Source organism: Sesamum indicum, linkage group LG4, assembly GCF_026168435.1.
Source record: "Sesamum indicum cultivar Baizhima isolate 11 linkage group LG4, ASM2616843v1, whole genome shotgun sequence".
Lineage (NCBI taxonomy): Eukaryota > Viridiplantae > Streptophyta > Magnoliopsida > Lamiales > Pedaliaceae > Sesamum > Sesamum indicum.
The window spans coordinates 14,926,398-14,944,431 of NC_142660.1; the positions used below are offsets into that span (position 1 = coordinate 14,926,398).

Here is an 18,034-nt window from a genome sequence, read left to right on the forward strand (position 1 = left end):
GCAAGATGAACATGAATATATACTGTAATAGTTACTTTTCATTAAGAAAAAATAAAAAAGATAAAATTTATAACCCAATAAATATCTCCCCCGATTAATTATGTTCATTCAAATATACATATAAATGTGTGTGATTTTGCGTCTTCCAAGGTTCACATAAAACTAAAACTAAATTAATGATTCGACAAAGTTGTATTTTTTGTACCATAATGCAGAAAATCTATACTTTTAGTTCATCGCTTTATAAGAACTTTAAAATGCTTTGAAAATTAAATTTTTTCCACACATTTAGTCTCAATTCTTGAATTTTTTAAAAAATTAAACAGACAAATCATATGATCGTTATGTTAGAACCAAAAGTGTAGACAACCCTATCATGTGAGGCCAAAAATGTAATTTTTTTTATTAATTCCTTACTCTTTTATTTAATTGTTAAAGGAAGCAAGTTTTATATTTAATCATCAAATGGCAGTCGCAACGAATATAATCTTAAAAAAAAATATTAATCCCTGTATATGTAACTCTTTTGAAAGTCGCATTAGCCTTATTCCACAAATAGTGGTACATTCATCTAGTAAAATGGAACTATTTTTAGTCTCAACATCACAATGATGCAATTTTTCCATCTATTTTATGGAAGTTAGACACTAAACTTAAAAGTATTGATGAATTTTAATTTTAAATTTCTCAAAATTCACGTAAAATGAAGGATAAAAAGTGTAAATTTTCCTAATTTATGGGGGACGAAAAATGCAATTTTGTCAAATGAAAGCTAAAGGTCTCCTTCCTCCCTCTCTCATCATTGTAAGAGGAACCCTGCTTTAGGAGTTACTTTTTGTTGAGGAAGGACTTGCATCAAAAGTAGTGAATGTCAGCATCGAAAAGGGCTCGACGTTCCATCCAACCATAAGTTGTATTGGTAATTGCCAATTTCGATCACAACCGATTTTTAAAATTTTGATCAATAAGATCTAATTTAGTTGATAAAATTAAGATATTGTGACCAAATGTAGCATGTTGTAACGTTAGTTATAGTTATTAATTGACGTATATTAATTATTGATGGTTGAAATTTATAGTATAAATATAATCAATTTTTTGGGAAAAAAAAAAACATGAAAAAGAGTGGGGAGAGTGAATGACACATGCACCAATTATATGTAAATCAAGTAGGCAAGAATTTATTCCCACAGCCTTTAGGAATGAAGCGCATCATGGGAATATGGGAATAAGTCACAACCAGGTATATGTCGTGTTTCCAAACACTCGTACGTGGACCACAAAACACGAGCTTTCGAATGTTGTCATAATCTCTGGAATCTACATGTCTCTTACTACGTTTAGATTAAATTTGATTGAATTAAATTAATTATAAATATGTATAATATACTTATTATGTAATTGATCTTTTTTTATAAATTATATATCAATTACACCGTAAGTATAATATATTTATTATATAATTAGTTCAAATCCTACTAAACTTGATTCGGATTAAAATTTTTCTTGATATAAAATAAATAATCTTAAAAAAAGAAAGAAAGAAACAAAATTCTTGTTAATCTCTTACATGTATAATCAAATCAAATAAATAAATAAGTAAAAACACGCTTTGATTCTGGTTCGGGAGTATCACACATCTTTGTATTAAATACGTTTTATCCAATTCCAAATCATGTCATGTACCCCAGCACAAGTGTTGAGCTGAGAATTTAGGCAGACAGGTGTGTGGTTGGAAACACGCTTTTCTGATTCCCACTAATCAAGAAAAAGGAAAAAGATACAACGCCTTTTGGTGTACGAGTACGTTTATTAGTGTAGTAATCGATTAGCTACTGATTGTTGTGTTGATTTTCTTGGATCCCGGAATGCAGAATGGCCAACTCCGCCAATAAACGTGTTGCGATATTGGTCACCCGAAGCACGATTCTCCTTAATTATCCGTAGGATATTTAATTAAATATATTATGCCTGCAGGATGATCATGAAATTACAATAAATTAATATGTGATGATGTATCCAGACAGGCGACATCTATTTAAATTATCTATTAATATTTATATATATACATAGACTTTATTGTAATTCGAAAAATTAGTGAAAAGAAAAATTAAAAATATTCGGGTTAAATGAATTGAAAAATTAGGTGTAGCTGATAAAATACTATTTAAATCCATATATTAAAATTAGGAATAATTATATTTACACCCTTAATTTATAATCTCTTTACACAAATTATTTATGCCTTTTTAAAAATTATACATACTATCTATCAGAAATGTCAATATTATTTACGCAAATCATCTTTATTTTTAAAAAATTATACATACATTCACTAAAAACGACAAATCATCCTTTTTTTTTTTTTTGCACCTAGGGATGGATTCTGTAATAATACAAATGATATGAATAATTTGTGTAAATAAATTATATATTTCAGAGTGTAATATAATTATTCCTAATAACTACTCATGTAATTCTAACAAGAGAAAAATAATAAAAAATCATATTAGATTTATTTATAAAAAAGCTAAAATTAGTGGAACATTAGTAAATTAGACATTCAATTCTATTAATAATGTTATTTTAATGATATAAATGAAAAATATTTAAAAAAGATTAAATATGAGATATACTAATTATTTTTTTTTTACTTTGAGAAAAAATAGTTATTATTATTATAAAAAGACTTGTGTAGATATAAAGTGAAAATAGTATTTCTTTAAATACTGCACATTTGTTACTCTACTACAACTTTTAACTTTTAACTTTTGTTATAAAAATCACTTCTTTAAGAACAATTTTTTTCGCAAACACTCTCTAATAGGAGAGGACTTAAGCTTATAAGCCGTTCAAACTTTTGATCTACAAACAACGATGAAATGTGTGTTTACATCATTAACCGACAAACGGCGGGTCTAGGGACAACATATGACCTCATTCTCATAAACAACTTTAAATGATGCGGTGTGCGTTATAATTTTGTCTTATCACATAAAGTATTATCGACTATAATTTTATACAAACGGTCTTTAAAAAAATATATTATAAAAAATTAAAAAATATTAAATTTTATAAATCACCCAAACTTCTCATATCAATTAACGTAAAACAACTGGCAGCAGGAGATATAATTGGCAATTTCGGTTAATAAGACAGGCATAAGTAGAATGTTAGCCAACAGGGCAGCAGAGGGAAGATATATATACGTTGTTAATTTTGTAGTTGGGCACTTTCTCTGAAAAAAGCAGACAGTTGGCGACTTCCACTTTGAATTTATGAATCTCACGAGATCCACTTGACAAACATGACATGGAGAAAAGCGTGTGAGTAAAGTCTATTGATAATTGCGATCTACCTCCTCCAAAATAATATACTTGATCAACCAAAAACCGTTAAATCGCTCACATTTATATTATTATAAAAGAAAATATTTTATCTTATTAATTTTTAAATACTCAAATTTATCCTTTATTTTATTTCTATCTTTTAAATAAATTTGGTCAAATTAATAATTTTTATATTTTATAATAATATCATAATTATATATATATTTTTCTCTTAACTATCCACTACCCACAATTTTATCACCTTATTTCTCAATATTTATTATAATTTATTTTTTTCACAATTTTTTTATCACCTCATACCAAAATTCTTTTTATATATTCGTTGGAATCGCGTACGACGATAACTAGTACTTTTAAAAGAAAGCATTTACCCTCCTCCATGCCCACTCTTGCGTGGTGCAAGTGGTTGGTGTTTGGCCTTTTATTTTATATTTTGGTCTTGCTTGTAAAAATAATGGTCGTGGATAGTTATTTTGCAACTATAGTTATTACTATTTATTTTGATTTTTAATCTTTTTAATATAATAACTAATTATGATAAAGAAATTATATTATTTTTTAGTGCATAATTGACCTGTCTGGGGTTTGTGATGAGAGAAGGATGAAGTTTAGATGAAGGATGAAAGAGAAATTGGAGAAGAAAAAAAAAGGGTGAAAGAAAAGGAATAAAATAATATTGAAAATACATGGTTGTAGTAGGGGCATTTTAGTATCTTAAAAATAATATCATATTGAATTTTTTATTTAAATTTTAAGAACAATTACATTGTCCTCCCGTGAAGTTGGATAACACGTAGATTATCTGGTAGTTTGAGAAGTTACATTTAATACCATTCAGTTTGTTTTTGCTTAATAAATAGATTCATTCGTTAATTAAAATTCACGAAATTTGTTGATATTAGCAAAAAAGTTAAATAAAATCCCATATTTAATTTTGACCAAACTACCCTTATAAGGGTGAAGAGCATCTTCTCACATGCATTAAATTGTGGAAATATATAGGGTAGTTTAGTCAGAAAAAAAATTATATAACTTGCAATTAGTCAATATAAGTTAATCAAGAGTAGATATGGATTTTTATTCAACTTTTTTTTTGCTAATATCAACAAATTCGATGAGTTTTAACTTACGGATAAATATATTTGTTAAACAGAAACAAACATCATAGATACTAGATGTAATTTTTCAAAATACATGAGGATTTATGTGTAATTACACCAAACTTCAGAAAAAAAACGCCGTAATTATCCCTAAATTTTATTGCATCTATTATTTCATTTAATATATACTCGTTATGTGTACAATTATCATGTTATTTATTTTATTTAAAATTAATTATACACACAATAACGTGTACACATACCAAATAAAACATATAAAAGATACAACAACATTTAATTAAAAAAGAAAATCCAATCCACTTATAACATATATACTTGAAAAGGAAGCCAAGGAATTAAATTAGGGAAAGCAGAATAGTTTTCTTTTCTTTGAATTTTTCCTTGTTTTAAAATGGGAAATAAATAAATTAATATTTGGTTCTAAGATGATAATGATTGAAGCAGCACAAAGTAGGTGAATATTAAATATCTTGCCACCAATCCAATATTAAATGCCATTCACTTTTTCTATTATTTTCCTATTATTTGTATATTTGACACCTCTCATCATTTCGGCTTGCAAGTTGAGTAGTTCAATTATGATTAACGATATTTTAATTTAGTGGTTAAAACTAAATTCTCGTAAGTATATAAAAATTTGAGTTCATGAATTCAAGTTTCGCCAGACGTATAAATATTTGTTTCAATTTATATTAATTTATTTAATTATTTTTAGTTGTGTTGATTGGATTCACGTATTGGTCAAATTTTATGATAATGTCAATGTAGTCATTATGGGGGGATGAAATTAATATCCAATGACACAAAAGAATTATGAACATAAGTATGCCATTAATCATGTGGAACATGTAAATTATATTCAAAACATGTCTGGTTAATTTTATTTAAAAGATTTTATAAATTTATACATGACATAAAATGTTTTTTTTATGAAATTTTAAGATGTTAGTTCTTGAATTGTTTTAATTAATATAATTAAAATTAAAAATATCATGTTTACGCGATACACAATATAACGTGTAATATAACTAATTCTAGATCGCATTCAAATATGTGATGGAAGCACATTAAATGTGCACCGCAGGAGAGACGTCGAGGACTAACCAACTATAACTATACTTGACTCCATGACATGTTTGGACATGACGTGTTCAAACAAAGAAAACGACTTGTATTTATCTGACTTTCAGTTGAACTTAATACATATCAATCACATGCTAAGTATATTTAATTATTAAAAAAACATAACAAATATAGTCAATTATCATAAGGTTTTTCGATCAAATTCCTTGACCAATAGGTGGAGGTGGGGTGGGGGAGAGTTCAATCATGAATGCTCTTTTATTCGAAGTGGTAATTATATTATAATCTTTAATATACGAATATTTCAATATGTTTCTTAATAATGTTTGAATTATATAAATAATAAATTTTAAATTTGTGTAAAGTAAAAATAAATATAAAAAAATTGGAAATTTATATTCATGATCAGTTTAAACTTATTTATAAAAAAAATAATTTTAATTATTAGACTAAAACGTTATTGGGACATGATAGATGTGAATGTTGTTGTTCTTGGGGGTATCTCATTCTTCTAGTCTTGGGCAATTAAGATTAGGGCAATGAGTGAATTGCTTCCCCTTGGCATTTCCTTCATTTCGCTTTCCTCTTGCACAAGAAAATTTTCCTACTTATATGGGACAAACTCCTAATGCTCTTTCATAAGGATATGGGCGTGCCAAAGGGGGTGTTTCACTTAACTTATTTATATAATTTTACAATTTCATAACATATTTATTAAACTTTATTATTATGGGGTAAGATGTTTAGTGTGAGATTGTGATTATGTTGCACAAAGAATGCCTCAGCTTTTTCTGAAACAAAGCTTATATAACAGGACACCGTTAGAACTATACTGGGAAGATTTCACTAAAAAAATTTCAATGCTAAAGTCAGATAGATTGAATGGGAGAAGTATTTTAAGGTCATACAAAATGCTAGAGGAACAAAAGTTGAGGGATGGAAAGCAATTATTTTTTATATATTCTCCCCAATTGTACACTCCATCAGAACCACAGACTCGAAAATCATCTGATGGCCATAGTGAGTCCGACATATTAGGATTTTGGATGTGCTGGAACAAGATCATATCAACCCTAATTAATGACAATGTAAGCGTAAAGCTAGCCACAGTTGGATAACAAAAGAATTAGGGGTAAGGTCTTAATACGATCTTTATAAGATTACCCCAATATCATTTATATAAAAATATTGATTTTTTTTTATTTTTTCTTCTAAAAAAAGACTATTGAAACACTTGAGTAAAACAAAATCACGAAACTTGCAATATATTATTAATTTAAAAAAAATTAATTACAACTGCACAACAAACAAAATTGTAGGACCATTTCAAAATTAATATACTATAGATCTCAAAGTTGAATTTACAAACTAAAACTAAGAAAATAGAAGAATAGAAAATTAAATGAAAATACCAAAAAGGGTAGAGGAGAAACGTTTACCCTAAATTGTTAAACTATAATTCTTCCTTAGCTCCGCCATTTACTACCACGCTATTGTTTCTACCAGTTACCCCATATTTTCTAAGTAATTCCTCCCCCCAATCCCACAGATGCAGAACAATGTAAGTCCCAATCCCACCTATCAGACCGTAAGCAATGGAATAGGTCAACGGCATCAAGATCATTGTCATGAACGCCGGAATCGCCTGCCGCATATCACCCCACTCCACCTCCACCACCGCCTTCATCATCAGCACCCCCACCAGTACCAGCGGCGGCCCCACCGCCCATGACGGGATCGATGCCAACAACGGCGTGAAGAAGAACGCCAGCATAAAGTACCCTGCTACCGTCAAAGCTGTTAACCCGGTTCTCCCTCCCTCCCTTATCCCCGTCGAGGACTCGATGAACGCCGTCACCGGCGACGTCCCGAGTAAAGCACCCACCACGATGGATGAAGCGTCCGACATGAAGGCGAAATACTGGCCCTCGAAGTCGCCGTTGGAGTCCATAAATCCGGCGAAACGCGCCATGGAATACAGAGTTCCGGTGGTGTCCAGTATGTCCACGTATAGAAAAGTTACCAGAGCTTCCCAGAAATAGCCTTTTCCGATGGTCTTGAAGCTCAGAGCTCCGGCGGTGCTCTCGATTTTGTGAACGTCAACTACTTTCTTGAAGTACTCGTACGCAGAATCCCCTGCCGGGGTGTTTGGAAAGGCGGTTACCTTGGTGTTTCTGAACCACGAAACGGCCGTAACGAAAACGATCCCGTAAATCATCGCTCCCTTGATGTTTTTGACCAAGCAATAAGCAATAATGACAAACCCCACTACGCCAAGCCAGAGCGTGGCGCTCTCCATGCGTCCATGCAAACAGAGTATGTCGCCGGAAACCGTTCCGCCGGGGATTAGAACGGTGCCGTTGGCAGAAGTCATCACCGGCGCCACCGCTGCCCGGGCTGAGCTCGGGCAACCGCCGAGCGTGACCAGCGTGGAGGAACTGTAACCAATGAGGCCAACCCCTTGATTGTTTTGCAACCCAATAAACGCCAAGAACAGTCCAATCCCTGCAGAGGAAGAAATCCTGACAGGCTTCGGCACCAATTTTGCGAGCTTAGCGCGCAAACCAACTGCGGAAATCAGTAGAAAGATTAATCCTTCGATGAAAACGGCGGCTAATGCGCTTTGATACGACACATTTCCTGAGCCATGGAATCCCACAACCGTGTAAGCAAAATATGCATTAGTCCCCATTCCCGGAGCTAGTCCCAAAGGTAGGTTAGCTAAAACGCCCATGATGACGCAGCCGATGAGGGAGGCGGCGACGGTGGCGACGATCAAATCTTTCCGGGTTTTCTCCAAACAGGCAGCGTAGCCGGGGTTGACGGGCTCGAATTTGCAGGAGACGTCGGGGGGGACAAGGCGGAGGTTGGGGCGGTTAACGCAATCGGCGGGGGAAACGGAGGGGTCCGAGCAGAGCGGGATGCAGTCGGAGACAGAACAAGTGCCGCCGGAATCTGACAGTATAGAGGCGTTGACGGCGAGGATGTAGGCCATTGTGAGGAACGTGGCGGTGCCAGCCCGGAGCTCGGTGGTGAAAGTGGTGTTGCGTTCCGTGATCTTGAAGCGTCTTCCGACACGGCTTTTGGCGACGTAGGAGTTGAGGCGGGTGATTGCGGAGTGTGTGGTGGATGACGGCGGAGGCGATGGTGGAAGTGGTGGTGGGCCGGACTCGACGTCCATTGCGGTTCGAGGAGTTGAGTGGAGTTATTGGGGACTAAATATTTTGAAGGGCAATGGAGCTCTTTTTATATTGTTTGTGTGATGCTATTTTTTAGCTTCACACATTAATATTTTATTATTCTACTATTTAATTTACAATTGTATATACCTTTTGGTTTTTAAATTTAAATTTTGCTCTTTTACAATTAAAGGGATTTTTTTTCTTCTTTAAAATAAGCATTAATTAGATCATTTTTTTAAAAAAATATTAATCATTATACCAATACTTCATTAACAAAATTCAAATCACAATTAATAACAAAATTATGAATTACATCGATTTTACATAAAGTAAAATAAATCCCCACACTTTTTTTTTTTTATAAACTTGAATTTATAATTTTATATTTATTCATAAAATCTCAATCTCAACCATCAAAGCAGACCTTACTAGTCAACGGGATGATGCATTCGGTCCCACTTTAGATAGAAATTTAAATTTTTTTTTTCACACTCAATCAATTTTTCCAAAATAAAATGCTCAAACGCATCACCATTTAGATATTTCTCTTAAAGTATATTCCTAAAAAACTTTATCTTAAAAAAATGAAAAGTTTTATGTTATATTTGCATCTGTACATGAAAATTTGTCATTTGTGGGCTTTGAATTGTCAATAATCATCTTAATATAAAAGCAATAAAAAATGTTGAAAGATAATGTAAAATGCATTTAAAAATTTAAAAAAGCTTTTACTTATCACAATCATAATTTTCATAATTTTAATAGTAAAAAATAATATGTCGAAATTATCAGTATCAATAGTTAATCACAGAAACGCAATAAAAAACACATATAGTTACAATAAATATATATAATCATCATTATATTTCTGGAAAAAAATATTAAATTACTATCCCTTGAAATAGTCCTAGTAAAAATTTCAAATCATCACTCAGTATTTTATCATTAATGCTATTTATTATAATAATCACTTAAAATTAATAATAAAATAAATAAAAGGAAAGTGATTGAAAATAATTTGGTTGACCAATAGAATGTGAAGGAGATTCCATGTGGAGGGACGGTATCTTTGTACAGATACAATACAGCTAGACAAGATACTGTTCACTCAATTTTAGGTTTCAAATCCGCTGAAAATATGGGAACAAGAAAAGTGTGGCGAGTATGAAAATATGGGAACAAGAAAACTGCGACGGATTTTAATATAGTGACTTCTTTTATATGATAATTACATCCACATTTTAATAATATATCGATTCAATCAATACACTAATATTAACAAATTCATGCACATAAAATTGGATATGCGTGCTCTGGTGGGACTCTTGGATCTTTTGGTAAAATTTATTTTAGTCCCTGATATTTGTGTAAAATTTCAAAATAGTTCTTATTTTTTTTAATTAACTTGAAATTTCAAAAAATTCGTTAAACTCACAATAATTATGTTCATATGTTATTGTTCAAATTACTATGTAAATAATTGCCCAATAGTAAAGCTTTTCAATCAAAATAATTATATTTTTCTACACTTATGAGGGAGGGACAAATTTACAATTTGAATAGGAAAAGTGAGGGATTAAACTGATTTGTTTTGTAAAAAGAAAAATTATTATATGAGTAATATGGAAAGAAATCAGCCACTCAAAAAAATAATTATAGTAAGTTGAAAACACATACTTTATTTTAAAGTTGAAATTAAATATGGAAGATTCAGATGAATTAGACTGAGATTTAATAGTTAAAGTCTACAAATGTGAAGTCAAATTATTAGTGTAAATACAATTGCATTACGGCTGTATTCTTAATTGGCCAAAAATGGAGACGGTTTGACCACAATAAGTGACGGAAGAGCGTTCACACTGGTTTGGCCTTATCTCAAGTTTGATTCTCTTACTTGTTCAATATAGCCATTATTGGGAAAATAAAAAATAAAAAATAAAAAAGAACCCTATGGTTGGAGACTCATTTTGTTGGTTAGGGAGTAATATTTTTATTAAAAAAAAGTTATTTTTAGATGTTACATCAATGGATATGTGGAAAATAAGATTTTTTTTTTTTTTGGTTTCCTTTAGGTTAAATATTAGAAATAATAGTGTTTTTTTTCCCAAAAAGGGATGATTTCATTTTTCGTACTCCAAATGTAGCTATTCTTCACGTTTGGTCCTCTAAGTATACGCCTCGTCAAATTGAGTTCTTAATCACTATAAATTTCATTTCAAAGTGGGTTCTATTGTTGGTCAATCGTTAAGGAAACTGACAACAATGGTTGGATGGATTTTGGTGGGAATTTGCATAAAACAACAGTTTCTTATTTTCGTCACCCTATAAAGGAAAAGAGGGGAATAAACGTCACGGATTCAAGTTTAAAACATCCAAAACGCATGATCAAGGAATAATATAAGTCATATTTATAAAGATTAGGGTAAATTATCGGCCATTTTTTAATATTTGGTATAATTATAAATATCTTTTATTATTTGAAAAATTACAAAATACTCCTCTGATTTTAACGTTCCCCTAACAACGAGTCCACATTTTATTAGATTTTCATCCAATTTTTGTGGTGAACTCTCCAAATACCCTTTGGAATTATGAATTATAATCTTTTGTACTTTTTCAAAATTTTATAAAATATTTTATGAACTAATATTCTTAATAGATTATTTACTTTACCAATCCTCAAATTCTTTTATATATTTTTTATATTTTTTTAAAAAATATAGACAGGGTTAAAGTAGAATTTTTTTTACCTCACCGTCTAAGAACAAGATAATTATTTTATATTTAAAGGGAAATATTTATAATTTTTAAACAAGAAAAAAAAATTATAACTATAACAAACCTCGGAAAAGTAGCCATAATTTACCCTAAAAACTATAGCATTTCAGTAAAAAAAAAAAATTGTGTACAGTGAATAAGGTATAGAGCTCCGTTTAAGAATGTTTCAGAATCCCCAATTCTTTTTTGCTTTCAAATTTTAATTTTTCAAAAATTTATGAATTCTGCATAAATATAATGCTCATTTTCAATTTTTAGTTTTTGAAACAATAATTAAGTGAAAAGATATTAATCTATATGTATTTTTATTAAAAATATATTGATTTGATATTATAATTCAATATAAAGCACAATTTCATTAATTAATTCAAACGTATTCTCAATTTATATAAAATTGAAACACATATTTGACAGTGAGAACATAAAAAATTTTACAACTCCGAGTAATCGAGAAAATTGTAATTTTGATCCCAAAATATAGAGTAATTTACAATATTAGTCACATACTTCTTGAAATAATCAATATTAGTTTCACATTTTAAAAAAATATTACAAAATTAGTCCCACATAAAAAAATTTGCAACTTTTGAATTAACGTTGCAATATTTTGTTAAAATGTGGGACTAATATTGCAACAGTGAAACTAACTTTATAATATTTTTCTAAAATATAGAATTAATATTAATTATTTAAAAAAATATGAGACTAATATTATAAATGGTGGAATATTTTTGGATGGAAATTGTAATTTGTTGGTGAGTACTCCTATTCCATCACCTTTTCCATTCCTCCTCTTTGAGAAATTTGAGGAGTGTACCAAAGGTATGGCTAATGTACACATCTTTTTAGGCCTCCAGAAGCATTAAAGCTTTTTGCAGGTATATGAGAGACATTTTTGCTTTTCAATTTGCTGTTCTAACTCACATTTTTTACAGCATAAAATAAAGGAATAATTACATTTACATCCTTTTATCTGTTATTTTTTTACATAAATTATTCCTGTCTTATAAAAAATTTTAAAAATCACTCCTAACAGTCTTTAAAATCTAAAAATGTCCCTATTGATTAGGTCAACTTTTAAAATATTTTTTTAAGGATAAAAATGGCCTTGGGGGTGTTTATGTAATTATCAATATGTAGAAGGGGTGTCAAAGTGATATTTATGATGATGAGTAATATGAACCCATATATTTTTTTAATTATTTATACCAATTTTTAATTTGAATATAAATTATTGTATTAACTTTTTTTATTGAATCTCTATATAAAATTGCACTTTTTAATAATTAAAATATTATATAAATTATCCCTTAATAAAATTATTAAAATTAAAAGATTATTTATCCTCTATTTTTATTTATTACTAAAATTTAATTTTAAAAACAATTTATGTATTTTATATAAATTATATTAGAATTAATAAAATAAATAATTTATTTATTAACAAAATATATTAAATTATTAAATTATTTATTTTCTTCTTCCCCAACCGCACCACCATGCCAACCCTAACTCCCATTTTATTAGAATATTTTTTTAATTATAAATTAATTAATTTTATTAATTCTAATTAGATTTATATAAAATACATAAATTATTTTTAATTTTTATTTTAGTAAAACTTAGTTATAAATAAAAATAGAGGATAACTTATCTTTTAATTTTAATACTTCCAAATAATTTATATAAGTGATAATTTTTTGATTTAATTTACAATCTATTAACTAATTCTATTTATATATCAATTGAATAATTGAATATTTTAATTATTAAAATGTGCATTTTATATAGAGATTCAATTAAAAAAAGTTAATAACATAATTTAAATTTAAATTAAAAATTAGTATAAATAATAAATATATATATATATATATATGGGGTCATATTACATAAATATTACTAATTTGACACCCCTCTACCTTTTGATAATTACAAAACACTCCTAAGGGCATTTCTGTCCTCAAAAAATTATTTTTTAAAGATTGACCTAGTTAACAGGAATTATTTTTAGGTTTTAAAGGCTATCAAGGATGGTTTCTTGTAATTTTTCAAAAGACATAGGTGGTTTGTAAAAAGACAATAAATAAGGGGGTGTAAATATTATTATACCTAAAATAAAATAGGTCACTATCCCAACACCTACCAGTCTGTATTTTATCTGCACAAATCATTTTTTTCTATTGTATAATTGAACGTACACCTAATAGAATCATCAACTTGTTTATTTGTTCGAACCATATCTTCTTTTTTTCATAATTACACATACACCTAACATAATTGTCAACATCGTTACACTAACATCAATTTTCATATTTTGTCGACTTGAAAAAAGCTAATGTCAATGAAAAAAAAAGGAAGGATAAATTACAATGGGCTCCCCTGAGGTAGTTGCATAATTACAAATACACCATTATTTTTTTAAAAATTAACAATACTTCATGATTCGCAATAATTAATTATTATCTTTTAAAAAAAAATTATAGTGAATACAAATTAATAACAGTTTTGTAATGGATATTAGTCGTTGTTTTTCCAAGTGAGGCAAAACATTATCTATAACTAAATTACGGTATCTTGATCATAACTAAAGACCATGACAAATATTAATTATTTATAATAATAATTTTAAATTTTTAATTTAATGTTATTTAATTATAATTAATAATATTAATTTATTATAATTTTTAAATGGAAGTGATTTATAATATACTCAATCTCTCCACAGCGAGTAATACTGTAGCTATTGCGAAGAATCTGAGCAGCAACACGTGCTGGATTTTGCTCTCTAGAATTTGGTAAAAAGTGGAAACTTAGATAGTATCTGCGCGTATTGTCTGCATATACATGTGGTTTCATTTGACTTATCCTTATTTGACATCTCAAATTTCAAATTCAAGGAAAATTTTAATTCAAAACGATCGAACTTAAATTAATTATATGATAAAGCAATAAATTTATTATGTAATTAGTGTACGATTCAAAAAAAGTAACATGACAAGTGTATTACACTTGCTCTGTGATTAATTTAATTCGATCGAACTTGATTTGAATATGCAGTGTTTCTTTGTTTTCTCCTAATTTATGGCATATGTCTGAATTTGATTCTACATATTCTTTCTAATTATATTAGGATAAATTACATAGACACCCTTAAAAAGTACAAGTACATTATTTTACATAAACACCTCTTGAAATATGTTGCACTACCACCCCTCGAAAATATACCTATAATTTTATAAATAGTAAGAAGTATTTATGTAATTTTTGACATGTACGAAAAGAAAAAAGAAAACAATATAGATCAATTCCAACTTTTTTTTTTTTCTTAAAGTAAAAGCGATGAACTGTTATTTATTGAATAAATCTTTTACAATTATAAATGTCAAAACTAACAACAACAGTAACTATAACAATCATATATTAGTCATCAATGTCATAAAATTATATATAATCAACACTTACTATTAAAGTAGAATAATATTCTAATATGATGGAATTTGAACCCATAACTTTAAAATCAGTGACTTGAATTTTGCCAATTAAACTGAGCCTCGTTGACTATCGACTCCAACTCCAGCCCATAATTTTTGACCTAATTAAGTTACATGCATGCAACTTGAAGGTATGGCAATCAGACTATGAAATCAAAATTTAGGTGAACAAATTTTGTGATTGCCAAAAAATCAAAGAAGGTAGCTTCCGCCGACTAACCTAAATAATTAAATTAAGATTTCAATGACCAAATTACGAAATCGAACTCAATTTGCTACGTGGGGAGTTGGGTGTCAATAATTTGACTTGCAACTTCAGTTGTTAATTTCTGATAATTTTCCCTTAACATTTATAATTTTTCAAATAACAAGTGACATTTATAATTATGTCAAATCTTAAGGGAGGTCGTTATAATTTACGCTTTATTTAATTGAAAGGTGGGAAGGTGCACCAATTTTACAAATCAAATAATTATCCCATTGCTTAAATACATAATTTTAAAATATTATGTGCCAACACATCACGTGCAAAATTTCATAAAGTTGAAATGGTAAATTGACAAAAAAAGGTTTGAATGGCAAAGTGCAAAAAGGGTCATAATTACTTTCTTTTATTAGTTTTGACCATTTATTCATTTTATCTTTTATCATTTGAGTGAACAAACATAATAAAAAATTTAAATGTGCACATGCATCGAGTGTACTCCGACTGCTAATCAGAATTCAAGCAGCAAGGTATTGTATTTCCTAGAAACCTTGTATGAGTACAAGGATTATGATTATAGAGCAATATAAATTATACTATTTATGATATGATACTCCTAAAATAACAGTCTTAATTAATAAATATATGTGGAAACTAAAATGTCCTTCACTATTTTTTTTTATTGTTTTATAAAACAATCATCTCTTAATTTTACAATAAATATTTATTTAGGCACGTCCGAAAGTTAACGTGTTCTATCATTTTTATCTCTTCTTTGTTTCATATTCTTCCTTTTATTTTATTAAGCAAATATAATTCAAAATTTAAAATAAGCATACACATCGTACGTGCTTCAATGACTAATTGGCCATTAATTCTTTCAAGAAGTAGATACACTACTCATATAAATACGAATTTGCCCCTCGTACTAATCATATTTACACAATTTGACATACGACCTACACACTTTTTACTTGAAAATGACAATTGAGGCAAGTATATTGAGACCACAATTACATAAAAAAATTCAATATTAACAACTATTACAATAACCAAAAAAAAAAAAAAAAAAACACTACTACTAAAATAAGTCAAATATATATACATATATATAGGTGAGATTTAAACTTCACAATCATAAAATCTCAATCCCCACCAATTAAATTAGAACTCGTTAGCTGTAGAACGTTTTTTCGTTGGAACGCTAATTTACTTTCCGTTGTTATGATGCAGCCTGAAAAAATCATACTTTAGGCTATACTTAAGTGTAACACTAATCATGCATCCTCTTATGCTTGAAAATCTGTTTTGAGAGGTACTTTCACTTTTTAAGCATCTTTGTCCCAAAAGTTAATCCAATATATGTGGCCAAGAGCGAAAAGAAAAGAAAACAGCACTGTGTCCAGTAAGCACTTAGAAGTTTGTCACGCAAAATATATCCACACAAGACATATTTCTTTCAAGCTAAGTTACTTCTTGTCTATTAACTTCAACAAGATTTTGGGTTTTTTCTTCATTTGTTTGCTTCGCCCCAATTTGCAGCAAACCTATCAAATCAATGGAGTTTGGTTACGGAAAAATGTCATTTTGGTCCTATAATTAATTATACGAAGGTGCCATTTTTTGTCCTTTACGATTTCGAATGTGTAATTAAGATCTATAATTAAAGAAAAAAATAGCAGATTTAGTCTAGATGAGGCTGAAAAATACTAAATTCACAAGAAGTCAATTTCGGAATTTATTCTTGTTGATGTAGTGGTTTTGTCCTAGTGACATTTGGACTAAATGTGTCATCCCCAAATTGAGTATATCACGCGCAAGGCATGTGATAATTTTCAGTCAATTTAATTTTTCTCGACGATATTTGAATTAAATGTGCTATTTTTTACAAGTACAGTGCTCTGTTGCAATTCTCAAATAGGACAAAACTGAAAATATCGTTACATTACAATCAGTGGATCAAAATTACAGTTTTTCCAAAATAATTAATTAAATTTACTCCCTAGGGTTTTCAGTTTTGCTATTAATTACCCTATGTAGTAACTACCACTAGAAAACTTATTAAATGTCGTAGGATAGTTGACATGAAATTTTTAGTATATGCATTTTCCGTTTACTAATTATTCTATTTATCCTATCTACTTCTTACTTGTATTTTTTCATTCAGTAATTAACAAAGTCGTTAGAATTTTTCGTCCAATAAATAACGAAGCCGTCAAAATTTTTCGTGCATTTTCTGTTGATTATTAGTCGAAAAATGAACGTGATTACTAATATTGACATTTTTTTCAACTTATGAGATACAATATAAAAAAAAATATAATAAATTGAACTAAATTAAATTAAACTATAATATATGGGACCAAAAATACGATTTTCACGAGCTTTTATAGCAACTGGATGGAAACTTTTTTTGTGTCTTTATTTAGGTAAACTTCCTAATCACCTTTTACTTTGTTTCTTTATGAGAGTTGAGACAAAACGTAACTAGTGAAAAAAGATCTACTTTCATTACCAAACAAGACAAAAGGCATAAATAAACGGCTTAACTTTCATAAAAGCCATAAATAATGTACTTTCATTTTGACGTTATTATACAGTTAAACACGCTTTTATCTGTTTTCTCTACAAACAATTACATAATTTCCTATGTTATACACTACAAGAGCTTAAAAATTCATATTATTTACCATAATCAAATAAAAATAATATAACAATTTAAATTTTGGCCACATTTAATTAACATTCGCTATAATTTTATATATTATATCCAAAATAATTATTATAATGTTGTAGTTAATTTTCTCAATTTCCCACTTAATTA

At 29.0% G+C, this 18,034-nt stretch overlaps 1 protein-coding gene across 1 annotated transcript; it reads right to left on the reverse strand.

Annotated features, from left to right (window-relative positions):
* Positions 1-6,793: 6,793 nt before the first annotated feature.
* Positions 6,794-8,860, reverse strand: AZG1 (AZA-guanine resistant1). Its single transcript, XM_011078301.3, has one exon. It carries the CDS (start codon positions 8,733-8,735, stop codon positions 7,008-7,010), a length of 1,728 nt encoding a protein of 575 aa, XP_011076603.1. The 5' UTR covers positions 8,736-8,860; the 3' UTR covers positions 6,794-7,007.
* Positions 8,861-18,034: the final 9,174 nt, after the last annotated feature.